Here is a 17,802-nt window from a genome sequence, read left to right as displayed (position 1 = left end):
GTAGGTATGAAAATAAAACATACAGCTTCTACAGTAAATACAGGTCACATTGGTTATATATAAACTGCATTTTGGTACTTTGCTGTGGCAGTGCAGAGTGTGTGGCAGTGAAAATAATGTTGGAATCAATGACTAGGTGTAATGAAATTGTTTACATTAATTTTTCAAGCGAATGTCAATTGAGAGGATTTGCTGCATTTCTTTGTGTTGTGTGATACTAAACTCAATAACTTTGGGGTTTGGACTGCTCTGGAGATGTGACCTGGGGCTTTAGGAAATCATGATGGACATTTTTCATAATTTTCTGACATTTTATAGACCAAACAATTATTTGATCAATTCAAAAGATAATTGACAGAATAATCGATGTGGAAAAAAACCATTCGTTGCAGCCTTAGAGTGAAATTCACAAGCGTGACCCGAACAAAAACAATTACTTCAAGTGAAAAGCTGAACTTTTTTGAATGGAATTCAACACAGCCAGATTTCTTTTGGAGCCAGCATCTAGAGGACATTAGTGGTACTGCAACTTAGGTCATCAGCTCTCAGCCACTGTCTGTGCTGATTGCTTGTATATGGATGTTTTCTGGAGCGTTGGGAAGATCACTTTTACCTTTTAACTGCATGGGTGGCATGTTCCGTATAGGTCCATATATGTACCTCAGATTTCATCTAATTAAATGTATTTTTTTTTCTATCAAAAGATGAACCAAGCCCCAGAAGGTAATATAACATTTTAACAACAACAAAATTCCCATAAAGACGAAAAAAACCCCATGCAAAGCGCTGTGTCATTATTCTATTTCTCTTACCCAGCAGGATGCGTCTCTCTCTGCGACTTTATAGCTCTTTTTTTCTGCAGGGCTATTCTTTGTCTCAGCGCCCCCCTCTCTTAATTTCCGCCTGTCTGCATATGTTTTGGAGGCCATTAATCGTCCCCTGCACAACATGCACCCCAGCAGATAATTACGGTCATTAAACCAATTAGGGAGCACATGGAGGGGAGGTTTCAGTCAGGCCCTGAGGCCTCCCACTCCTGTTCTTCTCTACCAGGACGGCCGAGGTGGTCTGCTGAAACCCTGGCAAAGCCTTGAATAAAGAAGGGAGTGAATTACTTCAGCCCAGCTCTGAATTAATGCAATTTCCTGTTGGTGTAGCCTTGAGAGACCTTGCCAACTTTGCTGCAGGCCAAGTAACCGGAGCCATTAGCCAGCAAAAGTCCTCCTCATTTTCACGTCCTTCTTTTGCGGGGCGCAGCAGCCATTTAGGCTGGTGTCATTAAAATATGTTTTCCTCAAAGCTAGGAGGGCTATTTTGGTGCTTTTGTGGCAGAAAATGAGAGAAAAAGCTCAGAAGTGACAGTAGAGGGAGGGAAGAGTGGTCGATCTGCAGACAGTGGTTTTCAACATGCTCCGTCTATCATGTGATTCTAGAGCTAATATTATGGTTTCATTGTGCCTGACACAGTGGGAGTTCTGGCAGAATCAGGCTGTAAAACACAATACATACAACTATGATTACTTGGTTATTGAGATAAATGGAACTGGGACTTCCAGTCACCGTCCACATGTGCAGGCAAGCCACAGAAAGTCCCTCACACTTCCTCAGAAAGTCTCATATGGTTAGTCATGTTGGACAACAAACTGTCCTCCGCTGTTTCGGCGTGATATTTCCCAGCACTCTTCATGTTGTGCTTGGCACGCGTGTCTTTGAACTCAGCAAAGAAAGCAAAAATAAAAACCAACAAGGAACAAGGAGCTCCACACAGGTTTTCTCTGCTTACTTATGAATGACAAGTAACAGGGAAATGTAGACTTTGTAATGACTCCAGAATACATAAACAGAGAAAATTATATCAAATCCGGCAGGTTGAAGATAAGATCATGACAAGCACAATACGGTCCAAACAGGGCTCCAGCCAGAACCCTCAACCATATATTAAATGGTGTGAGCTTATTTTCTTGGGCGTTAACCTCAGAAGTTAGAAAATGTGGACCAGAGAAAGTACATTTCTCACCTCATCTGTAGAGGTGCCCGAGGTGACGAGGACACTGATCTCTCCACACTTCAAAAATAATTTGTTTAATCTGTACACAAATAGAAATATGAAATATGCTTTTTTTTTCTTGTATTTCAGCATTGAGACTATTTTTGCCTTTGGGGAGCTGATTTAAATTCACCCAGAAAATATCAAGAACACTTAACTAGTTTGTTTAAAATCTGTAACAAAAAATTGAATGTATAAGGAACACAATTTAAATAGCTCCTTTGGATCCTTTGAAATGCTATAAAATTCCCAGCTGTGAGATGGGATGTCTAATTCAGCAAAACAATACCATGAAATAAACAAATGTCTTTATGAATGTGAAGCCTGAGGTATAGAAGGAAATAATATCCTTAATTATTTATCATAAGCAACTGATTAATTTTCTCTGAACATGTGTTTTTCCAGTAGATCATTTTCAAGTTGTGCAATTTTAAAAACTGTCCAATATTAAAAAAAACAAAACAGATGTCCGAGTTGTTAAATTACAATTGGGCAAATTCGGATATAAAAATCTAAAAAGTCATGTCAGGTCAAAAAGTCTAGTCCCTCAAATTGGACTGGACTGGTTAAATTCAGAGACCAGAATTCAAACTTCCAGGTTTCCTGCTTTGACAACTTTGCTGTGTAAAAAGTCTATAAGCAACTGAGCCTGAATACCAGGCCTGTCCTATCAGGTAATGTTCTGCCAGTCACATGGTCCAAGCATCACCTACCTAAAATACAAGAGGAAGAACTATCTTTGGTAACCTGAATGTACAAGTTAAAATTTTTCATCTTGAATTTCGATGTCTGAATTTAATCAAATATATGAGCAACTTGATTTTTAGACCTGACTTAAATTTTTTAGATCAGAATTTGACTAATTCAGTTTGAGTTTGAGTTTGAATATAATAGCGGTTCAATTCTGCTTTCTACTTGCAGTTAACATTAACATTATTGCAAGACTTAAATTACAGCATTACGACTATTATTTACTTTCATTATGAGGTGGCCGCTTTGGACACAAACCAGGACAGCAGCGCTCCAAAAGCACCAAAACCGTCTGCTCTCAGTTTCATTTAAATTTCCATTTCATTTCTAAGGCTTATGCCATTTGACAAACAAGCCTTCATCAGAGCCTCATCTGGGCTGATTTTGTAGTTGCATGTGACCGTTCAACCTCAGGTCGAGCTACTGCAGCCAAACCATATTGAGTTTTCATATAAAACCTTTTGTTCTTGTTCTCCTTGAAGAGCTAATTTTTTCTCAGCTCCCACTGACCGACAGCGGAGGAGTGTACCGGGCAGCTCCAAGTGTGAAATGAGAAGCAGGGTGGGTCTATAAAAAGCACGGTGGTCTGTCAGCTCGACCTTGTGAAAGGTTTAAAATATACCTGTATAATAAGTATCTTTGTTTTCCATGTTTTACTTATATCAGAGCGAAATAAGAAGTTCATTTTACCCAGAAGCTGAACCATTACACTTTTGTTTTATCACCCTTGTATTCCATCATAAATTGACAGTAAAAAAATGAAGACACTGTTTCATGTATGATGTGCACATAAATGGCAATATTTGAGAATCATCCAGTATTGAAAGGCATCCAACTCCCTCTTTGCCTCGAGGGACCACAGAAATGATTGTTGCTGAATGTCTGTGGCTTCCCAGTGAGCAGCATCGCGGTGTTTGTGTGTATGTGGACGCCAAACATTCCTCCTGCTGCCTTTGCTTTCCCCAACTACTTGGCAAAAACCCACAATCTCATCTAATCAAAATCAAGATTCATTGTGTTTGTTGGACGATCTAAACAGAGCAGAGATTTAATCACACATGAGGAACGTAAAGAAGACAGTTTTATGGGTAGTAGATGTAAGAACGGCACGCAGGGACAAAAAAAAAAAAAAAAGGTTTGCACAATATGTGACACAACGTATTGGAAGATTGTGAGGTGGAGATGTGAATATCTAACAGATGAGGAATCGACTTTTCTGCAACATGCAAGGTGAGAGGCAGGAACCGACCCTTGGGGGATTAGGGAAGACTTTCTCCTGCTGGACTGAATTATTGATGGAACACTTTCTCTGTAATCTCACAGACCCTCCTGCATGGACCATGAGCCTTGTTTATTTTAGTGATACACAAGGGGTTAACAGAAAATACTCAGAACAGAACACATGAGGAGGGTTGTGACATTTCTTTCCATGATATCCTGCGTAAAATACTGTATGTGATGATAGAACTGCCGCACTTTTGCCTTTTTACCACAAGAGGTCAGACTGCTCCTAACCAGCCATCTCCCCTGTCATGAGGAGTGCATCTCAACATGCGGTTCAGGACCTAAAAGAGACTTTGAAAAGGTTCCAGAGATCATAAAGAACATTTCACAATTCCTTGATGGGGTAAACAAGGTCCCTTGAGCTTTTCCATGAGTATCTTTATGGTTTTTAGGGTCTCCAAAGTGAGTTACACACATCTTCCAACAGTCCGTGAGGACATATCACTGGTCCTAAAAGAGGTTCAAGGGTCACTTGAGGGTCTTCCAGGGACAAGATGTCCCAAGGTTTTTAAAGTAGGTTCCTGCTTTTTGACTGTTTTCCAAGGTTTCTTCAGGGGGGCTCAAGGGATCTATGGGAGACCCTTGTTTCTTGAAGATGCTCCAGGGTTTCTTGAATGTGTTTTAGGGTTCCTTGAGGAGGTTTTGGGAATTCATGAGGGAGTTTCATTTGTCTTTGGGTTCTTTTTTGGGAAATTCATGGTGGTTTTTAAGGGGTTATGGTTTCTTGGAGGCAGTTCCACAATTTCCTGAAAGCAGCCTGGAACACCTTTAACAACCTCTGGAAAGGCCTTCCAGGTTTTAAGCTCGTATCAGACATATCAGTCAACAAAAATCTCCCCGTGTGTTGTTGCATGGAGCGGCTTGGTTGCCATGGCGACATGATTTTCCCCATGATAGAGGCAAGGGCACTGTTGCCACAGGTGATGTCAGCAAAGCCCTAGTTACATTATCCCGGCATTCGCACCATCTGAGACAAACAGGGACAACAAGGGCCACGGAAGGAATATTGTGTCTAATTGTTATAGTGTGTGTGTGTGTGTGTATGTATATGTGTGTGTGTGGGTGTGTGTGTGTGTGTGTGTGTATGTATATGTGTGTGTGTGGGTGTGACAGAGCTAATGAGGTCACAGGAGAGACAGCATGCTGTGTATAAAGGTACGAATGTGTGTTATCAAGTCTACATGTCTGAATTGTCAGTGAACTTTTACTGTAATCTCAATGGTGAATGAGAGTGCTATTAGATTATACATTACGTTATACATGGCTGGGTCCAAAACACCAAAACAGCATCAAGTATCTAAAACTGTCATAGAATACCAGGTCAGATTCTTACCGTATTTTTATTTATTTTTTACAAAATTGATTATATATTGATTTTGAAGAAAACATGTTTATATTCTTTCATGTGAGTTATTAAAAACAGTGTCCTTTTGATCTAGATATAGGCTGACTGAAAAGCTAGGACTACTCTAATTGTATGTATTGAATATACACTGCAATGATAGTGCCCAGTAATATACTGTACAAGTAGCAAGTAGACACGTAAAGCAAGGTGCTGAACTGTTTTCCTGGATTAAAATAGAAGGAGTACATTCATCACATAGCTCCGTCATCAAGCCCTCCATTCACAGTGAGAGTATCTTATATACAGTAGGATGGAGAGGGAGCGCAGAGTGGGAGGAGAATAGATGAAATAGAGGGGAGGGGATTCAAAATCGTCAGCAAACAGGCATTTATGCTTTCTCCCCGATTTTCTTCTCTCTCTCTCTCTCTCTCTCTCCCCTCTCCCCACACTTTGTCTGTGTCACTCTCTCACCTCTCTCCTTCTACACAGAAAAGTCAGCCAGTGCATCAGCCAGCAGCTCCTCTGGCGTCAGCTCTTACTTTCCCCCCTGCTTCACTTCCTCACTTCTCTCTGCTGCTCCCCAGCTGACTGACACTGCTGCCTCTTTTTCCTCCCTTCCTTCCTCCCCTCCTCCCTCTCTTTCACCCGCTCCTCATCCTCCTCATCCTCAAGCCACCATGGTGAACAGATAACCGCCCAGCAGTCCAGAGACCATGGGTGCCTGCCTCTGCAAAGGTCACAAAGGTCAGTGCCCGAGTCCACCTGTTTGCGTGTCTCTTTCGGTGTGTTTTGAACCATCCGGAAGGTAGTGTTGACAGCAACCAACACACATTTGAGGGGCAGGACTGTTTCAGAAAGTTACATCATGCTTTTGAGGGATAGCTGTGTGTGTGTGTGTGTGTCCAGAAAATCAAAATAAATTAGAGACACCCATGAGGCGTCGGCAGCAGAGATGGAGGGTGAAACCACCTGAATCACATTTTAACCCTGACAGAAGTGTTTGTATGGTGTGACTCCATTTTAGGAATAATTAGCGTGAAACTCATTCACAGCACAAATTCTGCCATGAAAGCATTCATCCGAAAAACTTATTTTGATCTGCTCTTTCGCAGCTCCTTTCTGATGAGAGTGAATCTGTGGGGATTGCTTTAGAAACAGGATTTGGGGAGCAGGAGGTTGATGGGAGGGATTGTGAGGCTAAGTGGGGGGGCAACAGTGGCTTTAGAATATGACAGCTCCATCCTAAGCTCATCTTCAACTTGACTCGAAGACGTGACGTGGGTTGCAATTCTCTCTCTCATTGTTTTCTCTCTGTCACTGCTTTAGGTGCAAATGAGGTGGTGTTTGTTGCATCTCCCAAGCTGTCTGGATACAATAACTCAGGCTCAATAACCTCAGCTGGCGGCTTCTGTGATACCTCCAAACAACAACCTACTTGTTATTTTGTCAGTACACGGCGTTTAACATCACATCACGTACTCACGCATTATTTTCAGCGTGGATCTGTGTGGCAATATTTTGTTTCAGGAAGGGTCCCTTTTAACAAGGTGGAGGGTGTTGAGTGCAGCACTTTCAAGCTGGGAAGAGAGAGGGAAGACAGCTGTGAGGCTCCACACAAACATCTAAGAGAACGGAGAGAGAGTGTGTGTGTGTGTGTGTGTGTGTGTGTGTGTGTGTGTGTGTGTATGTGTGTGTGTGTGAGAGAGAGAGAGCAAGTCAGGGTGGGATTTAACCCCACAAGGACTACGGATTCGTTCAGGAATCATGATGAGCTTCTTGACCTGCTAATGGCAGAGACCAGATCCAGCCCCGTGAACCAGTGTGTGTATCTATCTGTGAGTGTGTGTGTGTGTGTGTGTGTGTGTGTGTCTGTGTTTGTACTGGCAACCGTGACTCAAGTAAATGGAAGGGTATCACTTGCCTCCCGTTGCTGTGGCGTTTCCATAGCGACAGCCAATTGTCTTGACGACATCTCCCAGGGGAAACCCCAAGTGTGTGTTTGTGTTCCTTCATGTATGTGTGAGTGTGTGTGTGTGTGTGTGTCCACTGACCTTTCTTATGATGTTAATTCTCTATCGCTCTGGACTGCCCTTCATTTCCTCCTGTCATTCTTACGAACCTCATCACCCACATCACTTAGAAAGCAAATAGGCAGAGTGGCTACGATTAAATGACTCTCTCATCCATTATAAATGAGCCTCGCTTGACCCCTAGCCGGGCGACTGGGCTTTGGTTTTAAAGACAATTGGCCGTGCCCAGAAACACAAACAAAAGAAACCCCACACACTCAGAGCATGAATCTAACACCAGTGTTTGTGTGTGTGTGTGTGACTCCCCACAGAGCTCCACCTTCCCATGACAGCCCTGCAGGACCAGACTGAGGAGGGTCAGCCGTCCTCTGTCAAGGTGAATAAAAGCCCTCACCTTTACCTCGTAGGTTGTGGTCTGATCCTTTTCAGTGTGTCTTCCCCCCACATGTCGACTGAAAGCGACACGTAGTGGCTTTTGCAGTGTTGCCTCGCCAGAATTACAGCAGCTTTCAGTGGAAATAGTCCCTATAAAAACTGCTTATGCTATGTTCTGTGGATTATCCAGTGTAATAGGCATGCTGTTTCTTGTTGAATTTGTTTGCAATTTGTTTAGTACACAAACAAAATTCTATTCTCTTAAATTGTATTGGGTTAGGGGAAGAAATCTCAGAAACAGATATCTAAAAATTAAAAAATCCGGGCAAATACAAGCAACCTGCATTACTAAGTATGAAAGTTTGTTTTTCTGCAATTTGGGTGAACTGACCCGGCACAGTTCTGCTGATTGAATAAGACTGAAATAAGCAGAATGTTTAATGGACGGTTTTAATAGTCCACTTTACCGGCTCAATTCAAAATGATCTGGAATTCTCTGAACACAAACCCGGCTCAGATGTAACTTGTAATTTCTGCAATTATCCGTCTATGATATGTTTATTGCACAGTGAGATAAGTGTAGCTGTAGGCGGAAAGATCAGGCTCCATTTCACAGTTAGTATCGCTCATAACATGCAAGCGGCTCCTCAGCCAGGCTCCATCACACTCTCCATGAAGGCTTCTGGAGTGAAACGTCCTGCTTAAATAAATGTTAAATCTGCCAATCAATGTCTTACGATGATTAGTTAATGATCCATTGATGTAAAAAAAATATTAAACAACAATTGTAAGACATTTATTGCAGAATGGTTGATTTTGTTTAGCAAAAAGAGCAGTTTCTCAGACGGAAGGACCAAAAGATCCCCTTGGTTTTGCAGTGACCGCACATCTGGCAATGAAGCAGCAGTCTTTTGATGTGAAAAACAGAAACAGCATTTGTTGAGAACGCTCGGTTTTCCCACTCGGCTTATTTTACATTCAAGTGACTTTTATGCAGAATTTTGTCGTCTGTAAAACTTAATTTGGACTGGTCTCCCTCATGCCCATGCACTAATGCGTAAGCATGGACTTACTTGTCATCCCATTTTGATTGCAACATCATCAAAAAGACTGAACGTTGTGCTCTTAAATCAAGAATACTACACCAAGAGAAATCTATTTGATGTGCAGTTCCTATTTCCATATTGATTGCAGCGACTTGGGTGTAAAGACCATACGGTTTGAATTCAAAATACCTTCCTTTGATCACAGTCCATTCAGACTGAGTGTGAATGCTGCAGGATTTCCACAAATGCTGGCTGTTATGGTCCATTTATCCTTGAAGGAGAAAATGTGTAGATTGAGTCACCACACATCGGACGTGAGTGCCAGAGGAGCATGTGTGCAAATGTGCTTGTGCGTGTGCGTGTGTGTGTTTGTATGTATAGTGTATGTGCTGTTTTTTTGACCTCATAACTCTGATTTGGTTATGTTTACCTCCAGTATAGTCACATCCTCCTCTTCTGTTAGATGAAAAATCTCTCTTTGCCGGATGCAACCCATTCAAAAACCCCGCAGGAAATCTCATAAATGCAGTGCTGACGAGCTAAAGTGAAGCAATTTTGTTAGGTCCCACTGGAGATACAAGCTTTTCACTTTCACACCAACGATAAAGATGTGACTTTCTCACTCTTCTTGTGCATCATATTGTGCAGGATGGACAGAATCCCTCCAACGGCAGTGTGGCAGATAAAACCAGCCGCTATGACATCGGCGAGCTGGCCACCTCCTCTTTGATAGGTTAGGACACACACACACACACACACACACGCAGGTTCACCTTTGGGGACATTACACAGACTTACATTCATGGTTATGGTTACCCTAGCCCTAACCAAAACCACTACTTGCCTAACCCTAACCCTAACTTTAACCACATACCCAAAAATCAGCTTTTTCCCGATTGACAACACAGCATTTGTCCCCAATAGGTCAAGCCGTCCCCAATTAACTGGTCTTTAGTCTGAAATGTGTCCCCAAAAGTAAGCCATGTCAGAAACACACACACACACACACAAACATCAACAGGTTTATTTCATGTTGTGTTTCATTATGAATCAAACATATGGGACTGGGAAAGAAGCAAGCTGGGAAATTGCGTTAGTAACCATGGGAGGTTAGTAATGTAATTTCTCTCCTCCTTCGTTCCCTCTCTCTCTCACTCATGCTGTAACACCAGTATAGCCAGACAGATTGCGTAAACAACCAGGTACAAGTACACACACACATTTCCTTCTGCCAATTGATTTTCATCTCCACTTCTGAGTCTGGCTTCCTTCTCTCTTCATGTTGGTGCCTCCTACTCTTTTTCATCCCCCTTTCCCCATCCTGTGTCTGTCTGCCTCATCTCGGCTGCTTCCCTCGCTCTACGGGAAGTTAATTATCTGAGTTAATGTGTTATGCCTTGCTGAACTTTTCCCAGCGAAAGCTCCTTTATTATCCTGACAGTGTAATTATGAGTATGTACGACAAATACAGACATTCAGGCAGACGGCTGAAGGGCTGACACCTGCTTTGGGAGTGACAGAATCGGTCCTGTAAAAAAAATGAAAGAGCTTTTATAACGTTTACTCTGACTTAATCACTCGTCAGTCATCGCTTAAAATGGCGAAGCTCTGCAGAGTCGTGCAGTCACAAAATGCAGCTGACGACCTAACTGCTCCAACCGCATCACACTGTGCAAACTCAAATATTACTGTAAAAATCGAATTATTTTTAGAAGAATATCATGCAGACACTATTGCTGCTTTTATTCTTCTTGTATGATGTATGTTCACCTAGTACCTGAAATGTTCATTAGATTCCACAAATAAAACTGGTCCGAAACAAACAAGTTAATGCCAGTGTTTTTACTCTTACAGCCGAGCGGTGGGACGAAATATGCAGTTTGTCTTGAGGGTGGCATTAGAAGGGAATAATGATGTTCATTAAAACTCATAAAAAAAAGGGTTTATCACTATTACAGTAGACCCAGTTAGATTATGAGATATCTTGCATGCAAAGTTAATAGGAAAGAATAAGGTTTACGGACTTAAGCATCGTCTGGGGAGGCTGAATGTGCTCATTAAATTTCACGGTAATAAGATCATGAGACCATCATGATACCATGATGAACATGGTAAACAATATACCTGCTAAAAAGTGATTCACAGAAACACTATGAAGCAATTGTGTTGAAAATGGTTCTCTGTTTTGAAGCATTTGATACAGTCAAAATGGTGACATATACTGGCCAAACTTTTCATTAAATCCCAGACCATGATCCCAGACCGGTCAATGTTTTAAATCAACAGAGGTGGTCTTACCGCCTTCATTATTTCGTTCTGTTTTTAAATGCTGCGGCAGACTGACAAGAACTTGCCGACGCCTCTCTGATAACTAGTGTGACGTACTGAAGCCTCGTTCAGGACGGTCATGTGATTTTTCATCGCATCTGGCATCCATACTTCTGCTTTGAAAGGCTGATGTGTCGAGCATAACGCCACTACCGCTAAACATCAGCATGTTAGCCTTGTCATTGTGAGCATGGTAGCATACTGACATTAGCATTTAGCGCAAAGCACCACCGCGCCCAAGTACAGCCTCGCGGACCCGCTAGCATGGCTGTAGACTTGTCTAATGGTGCTGCCTAAAGGTCAGCTAAAGGCTGCATCAGGTGCCTTGATAAGACTAAACACTGGGAAAACAAACTACTTATCAATTTCACCCCCTTTGGCTTGTGAACAACAAAGCTCTGAAAGCAGCGCAGGCGGGTTTTATAACATGCATGTTCACCTGTCATGCTTCACATAATGCAATATATGTCTATTTCTATAAAGTGACTTATTCCTGATTGACTCTGGTTACTTTGTTAACCTTACAACCCCGTGTTTACTGCAGCAACACGATAAACAAGTCTGAGAAATCCAATCATTTCTCACAGCAGCCAGGTAACCTCCGACGATGTGCTGAAAGCCTCGTCTGCTCAATAATGTTGAGCTGAACTCACAGTCGTCACCTGCCATGTATGACTTTTTCACTTCCCGGTTTCTCTTTCAATTAGGCTCCTTTTAATGAATAACAACAAAGTTAACACACAGCGGACAAGAATTACATTACAGCCATTCGATTTTCACAATTCCAATTTTCTGAAGCTTTTGTTTTTGGTGTGACTGCTGCACGTCAGTGACAAACTCCACACCCACCTCACCCAAAACAGGCTGCGTGGGGTTCATTAGCATGACAGCGACATTATTCATGCTCCCCTTCCAATACTGGCATTGCTGATCCTGCCTCTTCCTTAAAATAATATCTCTAAAGACTGGATCTAGCCGCATACTATTTCTTTCTAGCTGTGACATTAAAGCGGAGCAGTTCAAAAATGTTTGATTGGTTCAATTTTACATCTCAAAATGTTGGTGATGCAACATCATGTTTTTATCTAAATAAAATACAATACTTGTTTTCCATAGAGCCCACACTTTAAAGTAGCTATAATCAATATTTTTATATCGACAGTGGATCAGATCTCTATGTGTAATGTGTAAGGTGTCGCTTGTAGACATGAGCCCACAGATAATTATCACCCAACTGTTCACTTCCCCCTCAGCTCTATGGAGCTTTTTACTGTCTTTCAGCTCATTGTTTTGGTACTACTACCCACAACTTTACTTTTGGTTCGCTCTCATTGCTCTCGTCAACCTTGTTTCTAGACACAGCAGGCACTTGTTTTTGGCAAAAAGCTCTGATAAAGAAACTGTACGCTATTTGCCTAGCGCCAAACAAAGTTAGAAACCAGTAAGTGAACATCATGGAGCATTTAGCAGCTAAATAGTCGGACATTTCCCTCAGGAGTTTGTGAAGACCAAAAACAGCTTGTGAATACTTGACTTGCATTTGACAGGTGGCCGGACACACAACTCTGACTTCATGCTAATGTTGCTCTGTGTGTGCTGGATAAATAAGCAGCTGTGTTTAACAAGTCTGCCTTATCAACTCTATGAGGTGATAATATATCAGTGTTGTGTTTACAACTCGTTTCAGTTAATGTAGGTTTAAGCATCATGCTAGCAACTGTGCAAACTCGTAAAAAATGTTTTAGTTTTGTTCACACAGACAAAGAAAAGCAAATTTTATATTTTTAATCCAACATAAGAAGACGATCAGGCACAGTCAGTAACCCCAAGTGTTTTTCATTCTGCCCAGGACAGTGTCTTTAATACTGTTACATTCAGAGGGACACGTGACTCTTTCGTGGGGTGTGTCAGCCTAATATGATTTGGTCCTTTTCACAAACGGACGGTGCGGATTGTAAACTCAAAATATCCAGTTTGGAAAACAAATGGGATTTTCCTGCTGTGTGCACATAACTCAAATAGATGCAAACGTAGCTTCCTCATCGTCGACAGGCAGCCAGAACCGAGCCTCATAACAGAGTCGTCACAGTGTGAAAGCAGGGTGAGACTCTAGGTGTCGTGCTAAAATGAAAATAACATGTTGTGATGTTTTTCTCGGTTTCAATTAGCGCAGGCTGCCAACTCTCTTGGCTCCCTTCTTTTATTGAGCTGTATTCATTTCTCACTCTGAAATATTCTTCCTTCTTCTTCTTCTCCTTGTTTTTCTCATCTCTAAGCTCGTTGCCCTGCCCTCCCCTCTTCCTGACCTTAACCTTTCCTCCTCATTCTCTTCATCCACCTTTGCCTTTTCAACCTTTCCCTTTTTTTGTCCTTTTACATCTGTTTTGCGATATGGCCTAGGTTTGCTGCAGCTCTTCATTTCCCTAGACCTTTATACCCCTGTCGCTGCTGATTAAGAGGAATGATGACTTCTTTGTACAGATTATGAATTACATTGCTGTAGAGATTATTTCCATAATCAATGGAAATTTTAATTTGTGTAAATTGTAAAAAGAAAAAACGTTCTTCATCAAGTTATAACGTGTTTTTTCATTAGGGTTTCTATCCAAGTGAGCTCCGTACAGTGCTGTCAGTACTAAACAAGAAAATGGACAATTCTCTCCAAAATCACCTTGGGTGCTGTTACACTCTCATTTTCAATCTTCTCCAATTTGTTTTCTATGGCGCTGTACATCAAAAGGCAAACACCAGAAATGCCTCTTTCATGGTTCAGGTTATGCAAATCAGGAGTAAATGTTCATCTTCAAAGTCAGAATTATGCTGAGTGAAGTAGAATTTCTTCTCAAGTAACTACCTCGTGATTTTTCTCCGTCCACGTGTCTCCGTTTTCCATTTCTGTCTTCCTGTCCCTTACTGTGGCATTTATTCGCCCTTCTCTTCCTTTCTCTCGCACCATTTCATGTCGCCTATCACTATATCTTTCCCTCAAGTTATCTCCTTCTGTCCTCTGCTAACACGCTTACTGTATATTCCATCTGTTCAGCCTGGTTACCGTTTATCTAATCCACTTTATCAAGGCCTCGCTTTCTCCTTCCCTTATTTAGGTCTGGTGGCCACGATAAAGGAGCATATCACCAAGCCAACAGCGATGGCCCAGGGGCGAGTTGCTCACCTGATTGAGTGGAAAGGTTGGGGTGGAGGCGGCGAGGCCAGGGGAGGTGGCGGCGGTTGGAGCGGGGCCTGGGGTAAAGGAGGCGGAGGCTGGGGGGGGATGGGGGCTGAGCTGCAGGAGGATGAACAGTTCTACTCCCAAATGACGGACGAGATCAAGGAAGCTCGCTTCGCTGCAGGTGAGACAGAAAGATGAATCTGATTCAAGACGAACAAGATGTGGTCAGTGGAGATGAAGCGACGCTCAGATGCCTCTGGGCATTGTTTCTGTTCGATTGGCTCGTACAAAGGGAGCAGCTACAAAAATCAATAGCCCTTAAGAAGTCCCATGACAGCGACTCAAATCTAGTGCACTGATTCGATTTCCCTTTGTTTGCGATGGTGGCAGAATTGGTGAAAAACAAAAAGGGGTCGACTTCTGAGAAGAGCTACATCAAATGTGTTTTGTGTGCCTTTTGTTTGACAGGAGTGGCAGAGCAGTTTGCCCTGGCTGAGGCCGCCATGGACGTGTGGTCCATGAACGACAGCTTAGAGCAGCCCTCCACCAGCTTGCAAGGTTTGACATGTAAGAGGAGCACGTGTGTCCCACTGGGTGCATCTGTAGTATTTCTGTACTACACTATTGTGGAGAATCAGAATCAGAATCAGAAATACTTTATTGATCCCCGGGGGGGGGAATTATACAGTACCGGTGCTCCCATTCAATAGTAGAAAGTAGCATAATTTAGAAATAAGAGTATGTACAAAAATAAGACGTTTAAAGAATAAATAATGAGGTAGTATAAGGCAGGTGAAGCAGGTCCAGATTTCCAGTCTGTGTATTCTGACACTCAGGGAGGAGTTGAACAGTCTGACGGCCACAGGCAGGAATGATTTCCTGTGGCGCTCCGTTGTGCATTTGGGAGGAATGAGTCACCCACTGAAGGTGCTCTTGTGTCCGACCAGTACGTCATGGAGAGGATGTGAGACATTGTCCAAGATGACCCGCAGCTTGGACAGCATCCTCCTCTCTGACACCACCGTCAGAGAGTCCAGCTCCACCCCCCACAACGTCACTGGCCTTGCTGATCAGTTTGTTGAGTCTGTTGCCTACATTAGCCAGCATACAGCAGCATAGAGGATAGCACTGGCCGCCACAGACTCATGAAACATCCTCAAAAACTGTGCCACTGTGTGTAGTTCAAATCATTTTCAATGTGTTTTCAAGAAACCGTTTGACTGATGCAGTTATTGTCCCTCCTCAGCCGCACAAAGCCACTTCGTGTCTCAGTTCCTGCTGGACGGTGGAAGCGTCAGCGTTCCCCAGCACCTGTACAGCATCCACGCCCAGACTTACGGCGACAGCAGGGCGGCCAACCTGGTCCCTCTGCCAATGGTCGACTCCATTTCCCCGGTGTCCAACACTCAGCAGGACAGAGATCATCCCTTCGGGGACAGAAGCACTGCAACTGCAGAGGCTGTCCGACACGTAGACAGCAGCTCGCTATCCGAGGATGATGTTTTTTATAACTAGGCTGAACAGGAAAAGTAGCCAGCAGTCTTGATGGCAAACGAGCCTCACTGAGAGGACTAGAGTCTCAACCACCAGCAATGACTGACACAGAAAAGTAAATGTGAGATATCTCAAGAGGCAATTCCTCAAATGGCTTGTCTGGAAAGGTTTAAGCGCCTGCTCCCCAGATACAAAGACTCCAAATTGTATTTTCTCCCTGGTTGAGGCATACACTTTTGTGAATGTACATAGTTCCCCTGTTACATTTAAATTTTTTATTCAATGTACATTAAACACTTTCATATTATATGTGGAACTCAACTGTGAAGAGTCAAACAATACTGGTGTAAATATCTTGCTATAAAACGTCAATTTTAATACAGGTGCTGTATAAGGCTGTCCAGTTCTGTTTTTGATGCCTTTTTCTTTCACATTTGTTACTTGAACCGATTCGTTTGGTTAAGGGACAATAGCATGAAGGCAGTCTGAGTAGAGAAAACACCGTGAAAGAAATTGAAAATGTGTCGTCTTTGAGATTTCTCGTCCGAATCCAGAGAGAAGAAGCCGGCTGTAAAGAAAGCGTATCTGTCGGAGTCCCATCTATGATTAGCCATTGTTCACACGTTTTCTGCCTGAGAACGACGGGAGCAGGCGAACGGTGCAGAGAAACAGAAGAAGGACGGTGTGTGTTTCCGCATGTGTGTTTGAGAGTGAGAGACGGTTGAAGAATGGAGGTGTTAGTGTTACCTGTCATGTTGTTCTTTTAGCGTGGGTTTACACAAAGCGAAGCTGTGCCGTGTGGTGCGTCGTGGCTGTTTCCCCTTTTGTTACCTCAGCGTATGAATCTCAGTGAATGGCGTTCGATCGATGTGGAACAAAACAGAACAAAAAGGCTGTGGACGGCTAGTATGATCACATCCGTCACGAACCAAAACCCTTAAGCAGAACAATCAGCTAACCTGAGGTCTAATTAGTTGCACAGTGCAACAGTGGCTACAGTGGCTTTGCTCTGCGAGGGAAATGTGACACAGTAGAAAAGTGAAAGACGACAGCATTGATTTGGACGGTCACACTCTGAGACGCTGCAAGTTATTGCGGTGTTGCATCTTGTTTAAGGAGAAATGACGCGGGTGTATAAAGGCAGAATGATTGTTTTTATCAAAATCAGTATAGTGTCTGAAAATCAGTCTGTATCAGGAAACCAGCAACATAACAGGGACTGGAGCTGCTCCTCAGAAGTGGGATTTAATACTAGATTAGAGTCTTAAGTCTTAAGAAATAAGTTTCAGAGGAGTCCTCTCCTTTGATAATAATCCACCTGAATCTTTCAAGGGTAATTGCGGTATTTTCAAACCTGGGCCCTATTTTTACATATTTTGGGGTCTAAATGACTAATAGATACAAAAAGTGTTAGAATCCAATAGGTCGCCTAGTAAGGTAGGATCTTACTTGATCTACTGGACCAATTCCACATTTGTTTGTACATTTTAGTAATTTAGCACCAAAATATGTAAAAATAGCGCCCAGGTTTAAAAACACCACAATTACACTTGAAGTGTAAATGGTCATAGAGCTTTTTCCAACCTTCACGGTTCCCAAAGTGCTTTACAGTTAAGGTCTCATTCACACACAAGAAGACCAAACTGGCAGGCCAGGTGCAACTTAGGGCTCAGGGTCTTGCGCAAGGACACTCTGACATGATGGGACGGAGGGGGGTTGAACCCTAAACCCGCTCTAACCAGCTCTACCTCCCATGCGACAGTGCTAACCACTGTGCCACCATGCCGCTCGTCATCGTGATTTATCACCTTGAAGGATTATTTCACTTTCTTGAAACTTGTCTCATATTGAAAGTCTGGTTGTACGGATGTCTCAGTGTTCCAAGATCTTTGTGCTTTGTACATTGGTGAGTACAATGTTATCATAACTGGTAG

General features: G+C 42.7%; 1 protein-coding gene across 1 annotated transcript; it reads left to right on the top strand.

Moving 5' to 3' along the window:
* Positions 1–6,139: 6,139 nt before the first annotated feature.
* Positions 6,140–15,889, top strand: fam131c (family with sequence similarity 131 member C). Its single transcript, XM_070911179.1, has 6 exons — positions 6,140–6,170; positions 7,768–7,832; positions 9,526–9,610; positions 14,310–14,555; positions 14,843–14,932; positions 15,621–15,889. The coding sequence occupies exons 1-6, from the start codon at positions 6,140–6,142 to the stop codon at positions 15,887–15,889; spliced, it is 786 nt and encodes a 261-aa protein (XP_070767280.1).
* Positions 15,890–17,802: the final 1,913 nt, after the last annotated feature.

Source organism: Enoplosus armatus, chromosome 8, assembly GCF_043641665.1.
Source record: "Enoplosus armatus isolate fEnoArm2 chromosome 8, fEnoArm2.hap1, whole genome shotgun sequence".
NCBI classification, from domain to species: domain Eukaryota; kingdom Metazoa; phylum Chordata; class Actinopteri; order Centrarchiformes; family Enoplosidae; genus Enoplosus; species Enoplosus armatus.
Note: the sequence above shows the minus strand (reverse complement) of the source record. Positions and strands in the feature narration are given on the sequence as shown.